Source organism: Coccinella septempunctata, chromosome 7, assembly GCF_907165205.1.
Source record: "Coccinella septempunctata chromosome 7, icCocSept1.1, whole genome shotgun sequence".
Lineage (NCBI taxonomy): Eukaryota > Metazoa > Arthropoda > Insecta > Coleoptera > Coccinellidae > Coccinella > Coccinella septempunctata.
In genome coordinates, this window is record NC_058195.1 from 13,145,510 (window position 1) to 13,163,221 (window position 17,712).

General features: G+C 38.1%; 2 protein-coding genes across 2 annotated transcripts in view; both read right to left on the reverse strand.

The window, feature by feature from the left end:
• Window positions 1-17,712, reverse strand: part of LOC123318020 (serine/threonine-protein kinase S6KL) — an 87,546-nt gene that overhangs the window by 63,741 nt on the left and 6,093 nt on the right. Inside the window, exons 4-6 of the mRNA XM_044904683.1 lie at window positions 6,273-6,396; window positions 4,931-5,038; window positions 2-160 (exon numbers count right to left, since the gene is read on the reverse strand). Of these exons, the coding sequence (XP_044760618.1) occupies window positions 2-160; window positions 4,931-5,038; window positions 6,273-6,396 (391 nt within the window). The remainder of the gene's footprint in view (window position 1; window positions 161-4,930; window positions 5,039-6,272; window positions 6,397-17,712) is intronic.
• On the reverse strand, window positions 11,589-13,679 carry LOC123318021. Its single transcript, XM_044904684.1, has 2 exons — window positions 13,455-13,679; window positions 11,589-12,481 (listed from the first exon to the last, which is right to left on the reverse strand). Exons 1-2 carry the CDS (start codon window positions 13,609-13,611, stop codon window positions 11,853-11,855), a joined length of 786 nt encoding a protein of 261 aa, XP_044760619.1. The 5' UTR covers window positions 13,612-13,679; the 3' UTR covers window positions 11,589-11,852.

The following is a 17,712-nucleotide window of genomic DNA, read 5'->3' on the forward strand; positions in this document are numbered from 1 at the left end:
CCCATGTATTGTGGAGTTCCGCAGATGGTTGTCGTTGTTGATCCGTTCTTCAGCCACTTGGACAGACCGAAGTCGGTTAATTGGACGTTTCTTTCGGAGTCAAGCAGGATATTTTCAGGTTTCAGGTCACGGTAGACTACTCCGGCGTTATGAAGAAAATCTGTAAACAGAAAAAAAAATCAAGATATTGATGTGATGATAATAATTTGTCAATGGGCAAAATATACCAACTGACAAAGAAACTGCAACACCCAGAAAGAGCTGTTCAAATTTGAAATTTTTTTTTGGTAAAACATAGATAGTATAGCAAGGAGTGAATAATTAAAATTTGGAAAAAAAAATCGTGAAGGTTTTTTAAAATAAACATTTTTTTGTTACTTGAATATTGTAGTCGTTTTTTGCAAATTTTTTGAATTTTGCAACGGGTATGCGGAATGTATCGCTAGCTAAGTGAATTTGAAAGAGGTCCAATTATTGGTTTACTCGAGGCGGGGTTGTAATTTCGAGAAATCGCTAACCGTAGGAACAAATCCAACAACTGTTATGAGATGTTGTCAAGTGTGGTTTGATAATGCCCAAAATCGAAGAAGAGTAGGCACCAGACGTCGACGAGGCACAAATGAAGTTCAAGATCGGCGTCTAAGACTTATGGTCATTAGAGACTGATTTGCGACAACTCTATCTTTGACTGATGAGTGGTTGGGAGAACTAGGCCACACTGTAACTGTTCGAACGGTCTACCGCTGTATAAGGTCTTTTGGACTGCAGCATTATTGACCCCATCTTATGTTACTTCTTACGGTTGAGCATCGACGGCAACGATTACAGTGGTGCAGAGAACGAGTTTGGTTTGAGACCTTTGTTATTGATAACCAATTCGCTTAACAGGGTCAGGTTGTTGGAATAAAAACCACTTCTCAGACCATTGCCGACATGTTTCGATTTTATTCTAAAATCTTCTTTAGGGCTCTAAAATGAATTACAAGATTTTTTAATTAATAACACTTATAAATAAAATGTGTTGGAACATGCAATGGGACAATACATCCAGTACAACAAATGAATAAAAATCACATTAATATCTGCATATTACAATGCATAGACAAATTCCAAATTGAAAATACTATTTTACAGAAAAATGATTATCCCACCAAAATCATAGAAAAAATTATTGACAGAGAAAATCGAGAACAAATTCAAGAAGACAATATGATTGAAAACAAAAAATTTTACGCCCTGACTTACGTTGAAGGTTTATCTGAGCAGATAAGAAGAAATATTTTATCAGAAAGCTTTTCACAAAAATAAAAAGTACAACTCCAAAAGAATTATTGAGTAATGTGATCTACAAGATTTGTTGCAAGGATTGTCAGTCTACATATGTAGGACAAACAGGTCGGTATCTTAAAGACAGAATCTCCGAGCATGAAAGAGATTCCCTCAACATACTCAACCCTCTAAAAAAGAAAAAAGACAACAACACAGCTTTAGCAGAACATGTATCAAATACACTCCATTCTTTCGATTTTAACATCGACTCAATAAAAATATTAGGACACCAAAAAATTTTAAAAAAGAGGTTACTACATGAGATGATCTCTATAAAACAGGATAAAAAATCCATTAACAGGAGAACAGATATTGATAGTTTGAATACAGCCTATTACTATCTCATCAACAAAATAAAAGGAAAAATAACTTGAACGAATTATTAATATTGAACGTCAATGTCATTTCGGTAGATCAAAACACAATTCAATTTTACTTATTACATATGTGTGATCACAGCAGTCTGTTTCCGATTTGTCCAATTTTTGGTTAAATTCTCGTTTGATGTTGTCCAAGAGTGTTATGTGTTTCATATCTTTCATGATTTTGACTATAAAACCACAAAAAGACTGTAAGTAACTGTTCCCCCCTTTTTTAATGTTAAATCAGGTACCTGTATACTGTGCTGAATTAAATTCAATGTTTCTCTCAATTTTCGTATTTTCAATTTGGAATTTGTCTGTGCATTGTAATATGCAGATATTAATGTGATTTTTATGCGTTTGTTGTACTGATGTATTGTCCCATTGCATGTTCCAACACATTTTATTTATATGTTATTAATTAAAAAATCTTGTAATTCATTTTAGAGCCCTGAAGAAGATTTTACAATAAAATCGAAACATGTCGGCAATGGTCTGAGAAGTGGTTTTTATTCCAACAACCTGACCTTCAACCCTGTTAAGCGAATTGGTTAGGTGCAGAGAACGACAACATTGGGATGTGGAATGGCATCAGGTCATCTTTTCTGATGAATCTCGATTCTCCTTGGGTACACATGATGGCAGAAGAAGGGTAAGACGACTTCGAGGAGAAAGACGTGAACCTCATTTTGATGTTGAGCGTCATGTACACCGGACTGTAGTCGTTATGGTATGGGGTGCTATTGCACATAGAAGTAGGCCATCTTTAGTCTTCATTCGAGGTAACATGACAGCGCTGCGTTACCTTCAAGAAATAGTGGAGCCATATGTTCTCCTTTACCTTAACCGGCTTGAGAATCCAATATTTCAGCAAGATAATGCTCGACCTCATGTTGCCAGAGTTAGTTTAAACTTTTTTAAAGCGACCCATGTGAATCTTTTGCCATGGCGGCCAAGAACCCCGATCTTTCGCCCATAGAACATGTTTGGGACATCACGGGTAGAAGGCTTGGCAATTTACCCCAGCCCCCACGGACTTTGGCGGCTCTGAGACATGAAGTACAGGTAGCTTGGGATAGTAATCCTCAAGAAGAAATAGACCATTTTCTTGCATCAATGCCAAGATGTGTTGGGGAGTGTATAGATAACCGCGGTGGAACAAACACATTATCAACAAATTTAATGAAAAAATTTGTAAACCCTTCGTTTTTTCTCTTCAAATTTCAATCATTTACTGATTGCTATACTATCTATGTTTTACCAAAAAAAATTAAAATTTGAACAGCTCCTTCTGGGTGTTGCAGTTTCTTTGTCAGTTAGTATATTTAAGGTCCTCGGCGTAGAAAGATACACTGAGAACATTATTATAAAGCTATAGAGAACTTGTCCTTATGAGAAACTTTAAAGATCACTTTCATTCCCGATATTCGAGAAGATGCTTGGAAAATGAGGAAATTACCAGAATTTCCATGACTACTTCATATGTGCCAATACTAGTATACTTGCACAGCACATCACTATTTGTGAAGATGTTTGAAAAGGCTGCGGTACTAGTATTTAGATTATCTACTAGTTGAAAAGGTTTCGGAACATATTAATTTGAATTCAGCTTTACAAAATTTTCTGAAAGTGATGCATCCCTTATTGGAAAATCCTTTTAAATATCCGGAATGAAAGTGATCTTCAAAGTTTCTCATATTGGTAACAATAATGAGGTTTATTCTTTGAAATCTACAAGGTTATTACAATACAAATATCTGAATAATAAACCTAAGGAAATCCACTAACCTAACCTAAGAATATCCACTAAAGGCGAAACCTCTGTGTGGGGACATTTAATAACCTGACACAATATAGAAGCATAATGTTCATTACCATATTATCAATGAAAATGACCTGCCAACTTTTTTTTTATTAGAAGAACAATTAGAGACACAACGTATGTTATATACCTATTCCTGAACAAAAAAAAAAAAAAAAACTATAGGATGACTGGAATATTTGAAAAATCATCTGTGCCTGTGAAATGTAATATTTGTTTTTCCATATCACCGAAACTTTACGAAATAGAGGCAGCAGTACGAAGAGCCGAAAAATGAGTTTTCACTTATAATTTGAAAACAAAATAAGATAGAGGGATGCGGTTTTGGTCATTATCCATCCTTTGAAAATCGAGGTTGGATACGTGCCATCCATTTTTCCCTAGCTCTTACGGTTACAGAGCTTCTATTCAATCCCATTCGAAAGGGGAATACAATGAAAAAAAAATGAAAAAAACTTCTTTGAACCTTCAATTGATTTCCTTCAGATTCATGTTTATGTGTAATTGTAAAATCTACATTCAAATTTTCTTTCCAACATTTGCATTTCGAATGAGGCAAATGAAATGAAATAAAAAGCTTGCTCTGAAAATACCAACCAAACAATAATTGTTCAAATTGAGTCACATCAACTTATATACAACGGTATAAATAATTTTCGCATTGAAATTCTAGAGCATTTCGAGAGTTCATCGTATCCATTCATCAATAATTAATATAATGATTCATTGTGACTCATGTTGGTAAAAATGTTAAACATCATTCAGGTTGCGATGCACCAAAAAAAAATCTGGCCCAGGAGACGTTATTTCATTTTTGAGAATAATCAGCAAGTATCTCAAGTTTGACGTTGAGAACCTCAAAAGCAGACAGGCAGCTTTAAAAAAAAATTGTTGTAGTCAAAAAACCCTCATCATTGAGCTTGCAGTATTAGATACTGTAAGATATGTAGATAATTTATTTATTAAGAATGTATTGAATGTTCAAGTAGTTAACCTACTAAAAATTTTCTGAAGTTCATACTCGCTTATACAGAGAGTCCCAAATAAGAAAAAAAGTCATACATGGCGAACAGAATGTAATTGGCCAATATGAAAATCAATAATTGAACTAAATACAGTGAAAGCGAAACACATTTTTGGGAAAATCGTCTGTTTTTCTTTGTACTATGTTCTATGATAGCAACCCTAATTTTTTGTGCCAAAAATGGATATACCTTTCGTTGCTGTATTGACAGGGTTGTCCTTGAAGAAAAGCTGCCCAATTATTCTTCCCCGAGCACAAATGTAATATTTAAATAGAATAATTATCATGTATGTATTAAAATTACAAACAGAATTTATGCTTCTCATTGAATTTTCTCTTCAACAAAATGTCAATCCGCTATTAAATACAAAAGAAAAATTCAGCCATACTCACCTAATGCCAGAGCTATTTGGGCGACATACAATTGGACCAATGCAATAGGTAGAATTCCGTAATTGGACAATAGTGTGTACAGTTCCCCACCTTCAATATAGTTACTCACTGGAAGAAATGAACTGAATCAGAATTTATCCGGATGCTTGCTTCTGGCAAAAATCACGACTATGGAAACAATTGCATATTTAGAAAATATTCCAATCATACTGAAAAAAAAACATACTGAAGGCAGAAAAGATCGAAACAGCAAATTTTTATTTCCACCAACAACTCGAAAGTAACAACACAAAACATAAATAATGAAAAATAAATCAATTTATTAATAATTTTAATACTATTATCTACATTTCAATATTCAGAGAAATTTTTCAACACACTCTTATTCACTTCACAGCATAAGGCATATGAAATATTATGTAATCGATTGTTAATACATATTTTTTTTTTGGAAAATTGATGTTTTATCACTCATCAGCAAAACAAGGCCTCAGAAATGTTTGGCAACAATTATAATTTGTGCTGCCAGTGTTTTGGAAAGTATCTATAGACTTTCCCAACAACGAGAAAATAAAAAAAAATTATAGTAGTTCATTCCCAGGGACTAGGCAGCGAATTTTTTTTCCTACAAGAAAACCAGAAAAAGTACAGTAATACTATGCAAAGTATTCAAGATAAAATAATTTTGATATTGTGATTAATTCAATTAAACTAGTCTCAAATTAACGTCCCGTCCTCTAGCAGAAATGCGCAATATTTTGTCAAATGAAAACACCTGACAAGGGATACATTTCCAAATCTAGTTTCGCTATGAATTATTTGAGTATACCAAGGAGAAAAATTTAGTACAATGTGTATATTCTTTTCCCGTATTCGTAAAAATTTGATCACTCTTATTATCTCAGGTAACAGAAAGCCTACAAAAATTCTAGCTTCTATATTACCAAGAAGCACAAAAAATGGTTATCTTTATTAATTCTTCAGACTTCTTGAGCCACCATGAGTTAACGCTGTCTGTTAAAGTCACGCTTCTGCGCAGCAAAATTATCGTGTTACATAAACAGGATCGACTTTCAGCTATAATCGATTTCATTTCAATAATAGTAAACACCAATTTTTCGTTCGGAATTGAATTTTTTTATCGAATCACTCCACATAAAAAATAGAAAATTCAACATATTACGAGTTTCTGTTTGGGAATTAACTTCAAAATTTCGAGTTATAAATCAAAGAAGAATATTTCATCAGTAACACTAAAAGATCATCTCATTCAAAGCCACTTGAATCTGAAGAAATAAAAAAATATACATGATATATGATTTCACATATTACAAATTCCTACCTATGAAAAGCTTAGTTTTGTTTTGCCAGCAAAGAATCGATTTCACTATAAAAGGATGATGGCCACACAGCTTCTGTATCTTAACTTCGTCCTTGACCTGGCTCACTGAATTTTCTATTACAATCTGCAAAGAGAAGAAACGATTGCGAAAAGGATTCACATTTACTGTCATTTAATCACTGAACCATATTTCAATTTTGACAAAAAAAATTTTTAACGAATTGGCGGCTATAAAATTATGAATCTCACTATTGAAAGTTAAGTGCAAGAAATACTAAAGATATGTAAAATGAACCAACCGAATAAATAGGGGATAACTACAAAATGCAAACGATCAATAACTGATAAGGGTCGAAATTAAATAGTATGTTATCACAAAACCAACACTAAAAATGAGCAAATATTAGGAAGGGGCATGTTATTTCATTATTACCTCAATTCCTATTTATACGTTCATTGTGTTGTTTACTAACTTAATTTTTATAGAGATATAACAATTCAATAAAGATATGTATAACTATAATGAGGGCCTTATGGGAACTGAGATCACAACGTGTTCCAAACATTGGTGTAGGTAAGTTCGGCCAATAAGAGATAGGGTGACTTAACCGGTGTTGCCACGCGTTGGCTGATCATAAGCACATACAAAGCGATGCCCCCTGGGGCGTTTTGTAGCTTTTTTGGCCTCCGCCTTGAAACATAACTCTGAAAGGAACAGATGTCGATAATAGCTTGAAATTTTCGCGCCCCTTTCTAATAGAACGACAGCTTTATTCTGCGTAAATTTCTGCAATTTTCGAATTTTGAACCGAAATAGACACAAAGGCGCATGTTTTTGATAAAGTCGCTTCAACGTAAGCCTTATGTACACACAGGGTGGTGAAAATTCGATGGGATTGATTGGCAGCTCTATAAGAGGTAGAGAAAAATGGATGGCACATTTTCTATCTCGATTTTCGGGAGATGGATAATGGCCAAAACCGAATCCCTCTATCCTCTTTTGTTTTCAGATTATAAGTGAAAATTCAAATTTCAAATCTTCTATTTCGTTAAGTTTAGTAGTATTATCGAAAAACAAAGGTTACATTCTAGAGTAACTTTTTTATGTAGAATTCACTGAAGCAGTCAAAGATTTTCCTAGTACTCCATTCCAAACATAAAAAATAAAAGTTACGATTATATCACTAAAAAAAAGTTTGACAACGCCACTAAAATCTATACAAAAAAGTGATTCGAGAATGTTACATTTGATTTTGATATTGCTGAAACTTTACGAGAAAGAGGCAGCAATTTAAAGAGCCGAAAAATTAATTTTTAAGCTTGAAAACAAAAGGAGACAAAGGGATGGTGCTACTACCATTATTTGAAATAATCCGGTTCTGTTTATACCTATTTTGTGTGATTTGCATAATGCTTCCAGATTATCACCATTACACTAGCAGGGCCGTAGTCAGATAGATGAGTCTTTTTCGAATGTTCTGATGCAGCTGAATTGGCATCAGACATTGATGCCGTAACAAATACCACTTCTACTCCAAGAGCCCAGTTAAAGAAAACAAAACAAAAACGTTCATTCGATTATGCAAGTACAAAAATATTTAATGTAAGAATTAATTCAGATGCATACATTGCATACCACCCGCTGATATGAATATCAACAAGTGTTACGATCTGAATTGAACTGTGTTGCTCTGACGAGGTCAAATGAAACCGAAACCATGGTCGGCATCTGCTCTTCTTCGGTGGAACGTTCTCCATTTAGTTGTCCCGACGATGGCAAATTGGCTGGTTCAATTCAGACCAAACACTTTTTGATATACGTATCGGCGGGTAGTACTCATATGAATTAATTCTTATTATTGCATTCATTGCCTTCCTGTTAAGGCGTTATTATTCTTTCATTGAAAATATTTTTTTTCCGTGAAGAAAACTCTCTACACACTTGCCGCTTGTTCAAGAAACATCTTTTATAAGTAGAAAACACCAGAAAAAGTTACCGTGAAGCCACTTTAATTGTACGATCCCCCAGTAGATACCTACTACAAGGGGGGTTCCAGCCATAGACCCTTCTTTTAGAACTGAATATTTTTTCGAATATCGGAAAATGATATTTCCCTCTTCAAATATGAATGAGTTTCGAAGTACATAGTTTTCTTTCAAACATACAGCATATATTACATTATATAAAGATATACCTATTCATTTTATATCAACAAACACGTTAGAACGTTAAAAAAGTTCTCAAAAAGATGGGGACAGTTAAAAAGTCGTCAAGACCGAACGGTTGCACCTTTTACACCAATAAACACATTACAGAATTTCAAATATAAAATTATGCCGCCCCCCTCCCAAATCATCGCTGGGACCCCCATTAACCTATATTCTCTAATTTCTTATCGTTCCATTTCACAAAAACAAGCTATACGTTACAGAAAAAGAATTGAAGAGATTTTGAGAAAATGCCTGAGAGTTTAGTTATGAAGACCTAATAAAAGGTTAAAAGTGCTTATGAACGCTATGGAGATAACTCTGTTTTTGAGCCAGGTTAATCAGGCAAGGTGGCAAAATTATATTTTTCCTTGACACCAAATGTCTGGAGACGGCCCTGTACTAGTCCCTACAGCTGTGGCAGTCGAATACCATCATCCGTCCTTTTTTGTCAAAAAGGGCCTTCAGGTGCAGGTAGTTCCTATCCTATGCATGAAAAGTAACCTTGACTTCATGTTGTGGGTTTTTATTAGTAAACAAACCCTCGAACGTGTTCTTGGAATTCTTTAATTTTCCTGGTACTGCTGGTTGGTAACAGCGGTTTTCCTTCTTTTTCGAATAGTAGCGTGCGGGAAGTTTTTATGGTACTCTATAATATTTTCAGATAGACATATTAGCTTCATCTTCGCATATCGACTGAGTTATAATATGATTGCGCAGTTGCGAACAAAATTTCGCACTCATTAATAATAACTAGCAGATCATAGGGGTTGGGGGGGGGGGCAAAAGGATCACTCTTTATGGGCTGATAAAATAATAATAAAATCAATTTCATAAATACCGAGGCCAAAAACACTATTCTTCGCGCTATAGATGAGTTGAATCGGTCGTACTTTCGAGGGTAGAGGTCTACCCTCCATAGGTCGTACCCACCTGTGTTGATCGGTGCTAACCTCATTTCTTTTATTTATTGATGACAGATAATTCCAATAAAAAGTCAACAAACAGGAACAGTCATAGAAAAAAACAAGATAAATACGCTGGTTAGATCTAAATACCACGGATCAATGGAGTGTAGAAAGATAAAGTTCATCAATACGGAACTCAATAACAAAAGTATTGTACACTTTTCCGACCGATTCGCCTTGCAAAGCCCTAATAAAATGAATTTTATAAATACCGAGGCCAAAAACACTACTATCGCTGTGTTGAATCAGTACTACCTTCGAGTATTCAACATTAATAAAATAATAATAGTAATAAGATATCAAAATGAAGTTTGGACTGGAAAAATTTCGACTTCAGAAAATAAAGAGAGGCACAATAGAAGATTGTACATTCAAACTCAAGGAAGGTGCAGAAATGGAAGCGTTGAAGGATACTTACAAGTACAGTGTCTTTAACGAGACAGTGGGGACAATTGTGGTCCCGTTTTTCATCGTTTTTGCAATAACATCGCGGATTTGGTCACGTGACGCGACGTGATTACAGATCATAGCATTGTAATATGTGCTTCTAAGCCGCCATATTCTTGCAAATTTCCAATTGTCGCCACTGTCTTGTAAGAATCACTGTACTTACAAGTATATAGGGATCAAACAGGCAAGAAGAATCAATCAGAGCCAGATGAAGAAAGAATTAACGGTGGAGTTCACTGGAGGATTGAGAAGGATAATGAGAACTGGTCCTAACAGCAAGAATCTGATCAAAGCGATTAATACCTACGCTTGCTCAGCACTGAACTACTCATTAGGTGTCATCTCTTGGGCCACCACCGGTTCAGCAGCCTTACAGAGAAAAATAAGTACAATGCTGACAAAACATCATAAACATCACCCCAAAAGCTCAACAGAATGAACAGAGCTGCCATGACACCTTGGGGTAGAGGAATTGTAGTTTTCGTCTCAGGAAATTGAAGAAATTCGAAAATATTTCCTGAACAAGGCTGCTTCATCAGAACTTCATGGAGTAGTTTCTGATAGTTTTACTCCGTTGAAGCTGCAGTAGGACCACTTGGAAACCTGGGGTGTAAGGGGGAAGGATGCGTTTTATAGCCTCTCCCCTCAAATGCCAATCTCACCTACTCGCGGTGCACCCTGTTCTCACGATCGAGGCTCTGGCGACCGAACATGAGCGGTATAACTTTGTTCCCCACAATTACCTAGCCTAAACATTGGCTTGAGCAGGAAATAGCTCTCTGCGTTGCTTAAGTTACGTCTTGGACCTTGTCGTCTCAGGATGCCTGTGCCACAAGATAATGTAGTCGAAACCGGAACCAAAATTGCACTGACAGCGTTACCAGTGCGGCTTTAAAACAACCTGTATAGACCCTTAATTGTTGTTCATGGGCCTCCTCTTGCAGCTGTCGCAGTGTAAAACTTAGGTTCACTGTACCTCTATTTGGTCGAAAGCCGCACTGGGATTCAGGTAATAGTTTTTCTAAGAGTGGAATCAGACGATTGCCATAATCTTCGAGAGAATTTTACCGGCCACACTAAGCAACGATATGCCCCTGTAATTGTTGCAATTTGACGTATCGCCCTTGTTCTTATAGAGGTTGATAACTAAAGCGTCTCTGAAGTCTTGTGGCACATCTCCTTGTTCCCATATCTTGCGAAATGGTGTTAGGAGACTATTGACAATGTCTTCATTCAGGGCTTTTAATATCTCCGCTGGGGCGCCGTCTAGACCAGGTTACTTATCATTTTTCATATTTTTTATCGCACTTAAGCGGTGAACACATATGAGCGGCCGCGGCCACGATCACGATCACGATCGTGATCGCGATCGCAAGATGTGGGGAACACATATGCGCGATCAGGCCATAGACAAATATGACAGGAACATTCACCATTTTCAAATTTTGAAATAGCGTATAGTGAAAATGTGCGAGTTTGACGAGGAAGAGGCCATTTTAATGGCATTACTTTTAGATGAAGAAGCTCACAATAAACAGTAAGTAAGCAATAATAAGTTATGACATATAAATATTCACCATTTTATGGATATTATAGAAAGAACAGGCGAACTGTTTGGGTTCATGATATCAATAAAAATCGTAAGGAGGAAGGTGAATTCAATAGATTATACCCATACCTCCGGAAAGATTCCGATCGTTTCTTTACATATTTCAGAATGGACTCTGAATGTTTTGATGAAATATTGAATCTTATCAGAAACGATATAACAAAGCAGCAGAGTAAATTTAGAGAACCAATCGGAGCAGAAGAAAGATTAGCAGTTACATTGAGGTATAATGTTCAATTACCTATATAAATAAAACATCATTGTGAGTTATATATTTTTTATGTAAAACGAAAAAAGCGAGAAAACTAACAGAAATTCATAAAAAGAATGAAATTTCAAAAGTATTTATCGATTCAAATCATTTGATGAATTAGGATACCAGCAGTCTCCAGCAGCCTCCAAGTCTGTGTCAACCGTATTGGAATTATCAAACGGTGATGAAGGCGGGGAAGATACCACAGAATTATTAGAGAAACTTGAAATTACTTGGTTCTCCCTTTCAAACTCCATTTGCTGAGCCAGCTCCTCTTCCATGATCATTTTCGCTATTCTGAATTTAAGCATAGTCTGTCGGCGATCCGATAGTTTTTTAACACTAGCAGCATAACCTTGGAATGTCAGATCTATGCTGTCGTATTCCTTGTGCCTTTTATCTAGAAAACTGATAACTTTCTCTACATTTGACGGGGTTTCTGATGGAACCTCAGAAAGTTTCCTTTTCTGTGCAACTTCTGTTTGTGGACCACTTTCTCCTATTTCATTTTTAATGATTCCGAGATTTTCGGCTTGACTAACGTTTGATTCTGTCGGCGCATGATGCAAGAAAGGCTTAAAAAATGACATCTGCTGTGCCCATGGCCATGTTTTGTAGCGACAGATAGATGCCGCTGCTTGGCCAGTCCGGGTTTTTTCGGAGCGTAAATGCTTGGAAAAACAATCTCTCAGGTTTTTCCATTTTTTTTTCAAATCTTCTCCTGCAAAAATTTTTCTATTAACTTATCGCCTGAGTACAAACAAACAAAAACTTTTTTCAGGTTTTTAGCTACTGGCGATTCTTACAAGACAATTGGTCACAGCTTTCGACTAGGATTTTCTACTGTTAAATTAATTGTTGAAGAAGTATGCACAGCTATAGGGAATAGATTACAGCCAATATATATGCCACATCCCACCAGAGAGATTTGGGAGAAATCAATTTCAGGCTATGAAAATTTGTGGCAGTTTCCAATTGTTTGGGTAGTATAGATGGAAAACATATAACAATTAAATGTCCAAAAAAGAGTGGATCAAATTATTTTTCTCACTTGAAAAAATTTTCAATTGTCCCCATGGCAATTGTTGACCCCGAATATAAATTTATTTGCATATATGTAGGTGCATATGGCAAAAACAGTGACGGAGGTATTTTTGAGGCATCTGCTATGGGAAGAAGATTTGAAATGGCTCATTTGATATTCCCCCAGGTAGAACTTACCCAGAGGAAATGAAGAAATTCCATGCATTTTGATAGGTGATGAAGCTTTCACCTTAAATACATTATTGATGAAACCATTTCCCTATAGACAATCTCGACATGATCATAATAATGATCTACCATTTATGTAGAGCTCGTCGCGTTGTAGAAAACGCATTTGGAATGTTGGTACATAAGTGGAGATTATTTTTTAGACCCTTAGAAGTGAAAGTGGAAACGGCTAGAAAACTAGTTAAAACAGCTTGTGTATTGCACAATTTTCTAAGGGAAAAAAAGATTGATGAAAAATATCATCATTTACGAAGAAACATCAACGATATGCCAGTATATGGATTAGGAGATATTTCAGTCGATGGTAGAAGAGCAACAAACCAAGCTTTCATGATACGGGAGAAGTTCGCCGATTATTTTATCAATTTGTAACAATAAAATTTACCATAATTCTAATAAATTTATCGAAAAACACAACTTACCTGTAAAATTTCCCATTTCTGTCGCAATCCCATCCCATATTTTATTTTTCAACCGTACATTTTTGTATTCAGGATGCGACATGTCATACAGTGCTCTATTCCTTTTTATTATTTCAATTAGCTGTTCAGTAGAAGAATTCGCTTTTACTTCGGTCATTCTTCCTGGCGCTCGATTCTCGAATCTGTAGGAATGTCATCTCTTGGGAAAAAGTCACATTTTCTATGAAATTTTCAGATTCTGTATTCTCGAAATATAGAGTATCATATTCCTTCACATTTCAGAGGAATTGCTTCTAATGCTATTCACCATGGGATCATGAACCTATAGAATCCAATTCCTACATATTCGGAAATCGAGCCTCTGCTGGGGCCAAAATCTGTAGGAATTGGATCCTAATTAATTAATTGCTGCGTTTGAACGTTGATCGCCGAATACATCGCGACTGAACGCCGCTATATCGCTGAACAGATCGTGATAGTATGTGCGGAATAAGACCCGTTTGCACCAAACGCACTTAGTGTTAAGTGTCCCTTAAAATGAACCCTTAACTTAAATTACGTTGCACCAACTGTTTGATTTGACATTTAAATGGCTAAAGCTGGCCTTAAATTTAAGCGGGATTCTAACCTAAAATAATTTGTTGAACTCATAAACTGGCTGCAGAACTGGTGTGGTTTTTCTAATAACGTCAAGTACCTTTTATTTGACAATCCATTTCATTATCAATAATAATGCTAATTCAGCAACAAAAAGTTGTCACTCTTTGATAATAATAAAATAGTTTACTTGACACTGACTGACAGGACAATAAAGTTAGGTTAATGAAATGACAGCGATCATCGGCAACCGGCCAACCAATGAAAAGGCTTTATTGGACTAGAATGAAGTTGCACCAAAATAAAAAACAGAAATATCACTAGATATAAAAACTTAAGGGCCCCTTACTTAAGATTCTGTTAAGCCGCACTCGTGCAACTGGGAATAAAATTAAGCGTCCATTAACTTTAAACGAGGCTTAGTTAAGTACTCATTTTAAGGGGGATTGGTGCAAACGGGCCTAATACATTTGCATGGGACGCGTTTGATCGCTTCTCGATCGTGATCGTGGCCGCTCATATGTGTTCGACATTAAGATTTCGTCATCAAGCGATGTCATCGGACTACACGCGGGGAGCCGATCTAAAATGGATAAATCCTAGTCGTTATTTTGATTCGAGACCTGTGAGTAATGCTCCTTCAATCTTCGGAGAATTTTTCTATCATCAGTTAGGATAGCTCCATGAGCATCTCTTATAGAAAAGTTAGCTTTTCTGCTTGGACCATAAACAGTATAAATAGCTACGAAAAAACGACTACAGGAGTCATGGTTAGCGGAGTAAGCTTGTATTTCCCTCCCTCCACCAGCCATCCTTGATTTTTCTTATTTCTTGACGGACCTCGCGTTTTATGTTTATAAAACTGTTTTGGGCTGCAACATCGCCAGGTTTGTTAATTGCTGTTTTCATTGCTCTGTGTTTTAATTCCAAAAGGGGTTCGATATGAGTTTCGCTGTCGGCGAACCAATCTGGGGATTTTCGGGAGCGTTCTGTGCAAAGTATTTCTTTGGCTGTATTTGAAAGAGATTATTTGAAGCGGAGCTAATGACTCTCAATGTCGTCTTTATAATCCTATTGTGTTAAACTATCTTTGGCGGCAGCTGTGAATATTTCTGTTGTAGACAACAGGCCTGATACTGAAGAAACTACCAGAGAACTTGAGAAAACTTCAGTTGGACGAAAATATATGTATATAGGCATACAGAAAGCTGTACTGCTTGGGACGGCGTGAACGGTACACAAGTGCATGGCGAATGCAGAACTACTACGACAAGAAGTGCGGATAGATCAGGAGTCCAACCGACAGCAAGTAGCCGATCCACATCAGAGAGCCAAGGAGCAGACCGGACCCGACGACAACCATGAGCCCGAAAACCCGGAAAGGACTCCAACAGAGCTTAATCCTTTTGATCTCTGATATATCCTCTGGAGAGGAGTGTGAAAGCGACAAGGCTCAAGTCATAATACCATAGTTAACTACTATTTCTTCGCCGAGTAGTTATAACTATGACGTCAAAGTTTACAACACTAAGTAACTATTATCTGAGCTGTATTTTGGTGTGGTAAACTTTGACGTCATAGTAATAACTACTCGGCGAAGAAATAGTAGTTAACTATGGTTAGATGTGGTAAGCTCGAGGAAAAATCCTTTTAAAATGGATATATCTACGCCGAATCGGAAAAGGATAAATGAGTTTCTTTTAACCTCAAGAATCTACTGTTTAAATATGCACTGCGCAAAAAAATTAACGCACATTATGGAAATCTCAAATTTATTCTACAACTGAAGGTGTTCTCAATGATAATTATTTTTATCAGAATTATGCATGCATTGGGGTGAAGTACCAACCAGGCGCGTCTCCAGGTGGCGGATAGGAGGGGTCCTTCTGCTAATGATTACAAATGAAGCTGAGGACTGTGGGACTATAAGTTGGCTCGTAGTCTTAAAAACACTACTGGTAGCCTTCCAAAATCCCACCGCGGACCAACTTCTCCTGCCCAGCTGTAGTGTCGTGGCTAAGGGCCTGCACAGGACTAACGGCGCCAACTTTACCGGACAGTCAAGGACTGGCGGCAGTTGACAAACCATGCAAACTTGTTTGCGGGGGATCTTGCCTTAATTGGCCGGATCGAGAGGAGACAACCTCATCAAAAACCCCCTAGTTCAAGGTGGAACATCCTATGCCGAAGAACTTCCTCTTTGAGTAGCTCATTGGGTTAAGATGAGTTCCTAATAGGCGAACTCCGGACACCTGCCGCCCTCCGGTTTCAATATGGCTTACCAGGGTAAGGGAGCACTGCCCTGGCGGACTTTTATTTCTTCCCTTCTCGTGGGACCGCTTATGGATACCGAAGAAACTGAAAACAACACAAAACCAGTCGAGACGGGGATTAATCCTGTCTCGACGACCGAAACCTCGAAAGAGGAATGTGCAGAAATCGGGGTGAAACCTGATTCTGCCATTACAAACCCAACCCTAGGCGCGGAGGAGAAATCCGGAACCGCACAAGGGGAGGGTATCCCCGAGGCTGCAATCGCTGTAGTCGCTAAGGAGGTTGAGAAGATGAATCTTACCTCCAAACGCAGGCGAATGGCGGGAGCAGCCAAAAGGCACCTGAAACGGCTACTGAAATCAGGTGCCGACTACAAGTCGGCACTTGCGACAGTACTCCGTGAGGGCGCCGAAAAGGCAGCAGCAAAGGAGAGGGAACCAAACCTCCCAACGCCTGCTGCCAAAACTCCGAAGAGGTTGCGCTCTGATGGCAGTACTCCTAGTGCCAGTGCGAAAAAGCACTGTCCTGGGGGAACGGTCAGCAAGGGGGTGACCTACAAGGAGATGGTGGAAGGGATCAAGGTCGGCATTGTCGACAGGGACCCTGAAGCCAATCTGTCAGCTGAGCAGCTGGACCTGCTCCAGGGCGCCATCCTGAGGCATACCCTCAGGAAGGAGGAAAAGGGAGCGGGAATCCGCTTCTTGAGCTGCACTCATAAGCCGGGTTGGCTCATGATTAGATGCGCGGACGAGGCTACTGTCTCATGGCTTGAAAACTGCTTGTTGCAGATCAAGCCGTGGGATGGGGCCAACCTCCGCATCGTTCAGGGAACGGAGCTGCCAAAGCCCTACGTATGCGTAGCATACATCCCTGATCCTCCACTAGGAGATCGACCCTCACAGGATGAGGTGCTGACAGGTCTGAGTGTGATGAACCCAGACCTGGAAGCAGAGAGCTGGGCGGTGTTACACCACCAGGTTTCAGGGCCGGGCCGGACATGGACCTTCTCTGTAGATGAGAGCTCCATGTCTAGGCTCAAAGCCCTGAACATGATGCCCTACTATGGTTTCGGGAGGGTTACCTTCCGGGCCAAAGAAAAGGGCATGGGTGCCGACAAAGAGTCGGACACCCAAACAAAGAAAGAGGAAGGAGGGGCCAATCCCTCCACCTCCGTTGGCACCTCCAAAGGTGAGCTCGCTGAGGGAAAGAGGTCTAACTCTGCTCCCTCGACGAGCAAAGCGCCGCAGGCGTCCCTTCCCACCGGGGCTCTTCCCAAGGCTGGTAAAACGGCCAGGAAGGGGCCGGCGGTGGGAAGAAAGAAGTAAGCCGCAACATCTAGTGATGGCGCGGCTCTTCAAATGCCTGCAGGCTAATGTGCAACATTCCA

Coding starts and splice junctions, on each gene's coding strand:
- LOC123318021 (XM_044904684.1), bottom strand. CDS start 13,611: ATGACCGAAGTAAAAGCGAATTCTTCTACTGAACAGCTAATTGAAATA. Junction 12,482..13,454: donor AGAAATGGGAAATTTTACAG/GTAAGTTGTGTT, acceptor AAATTTTTGCAG/GAGAAGATTTGAAAAAAAAA.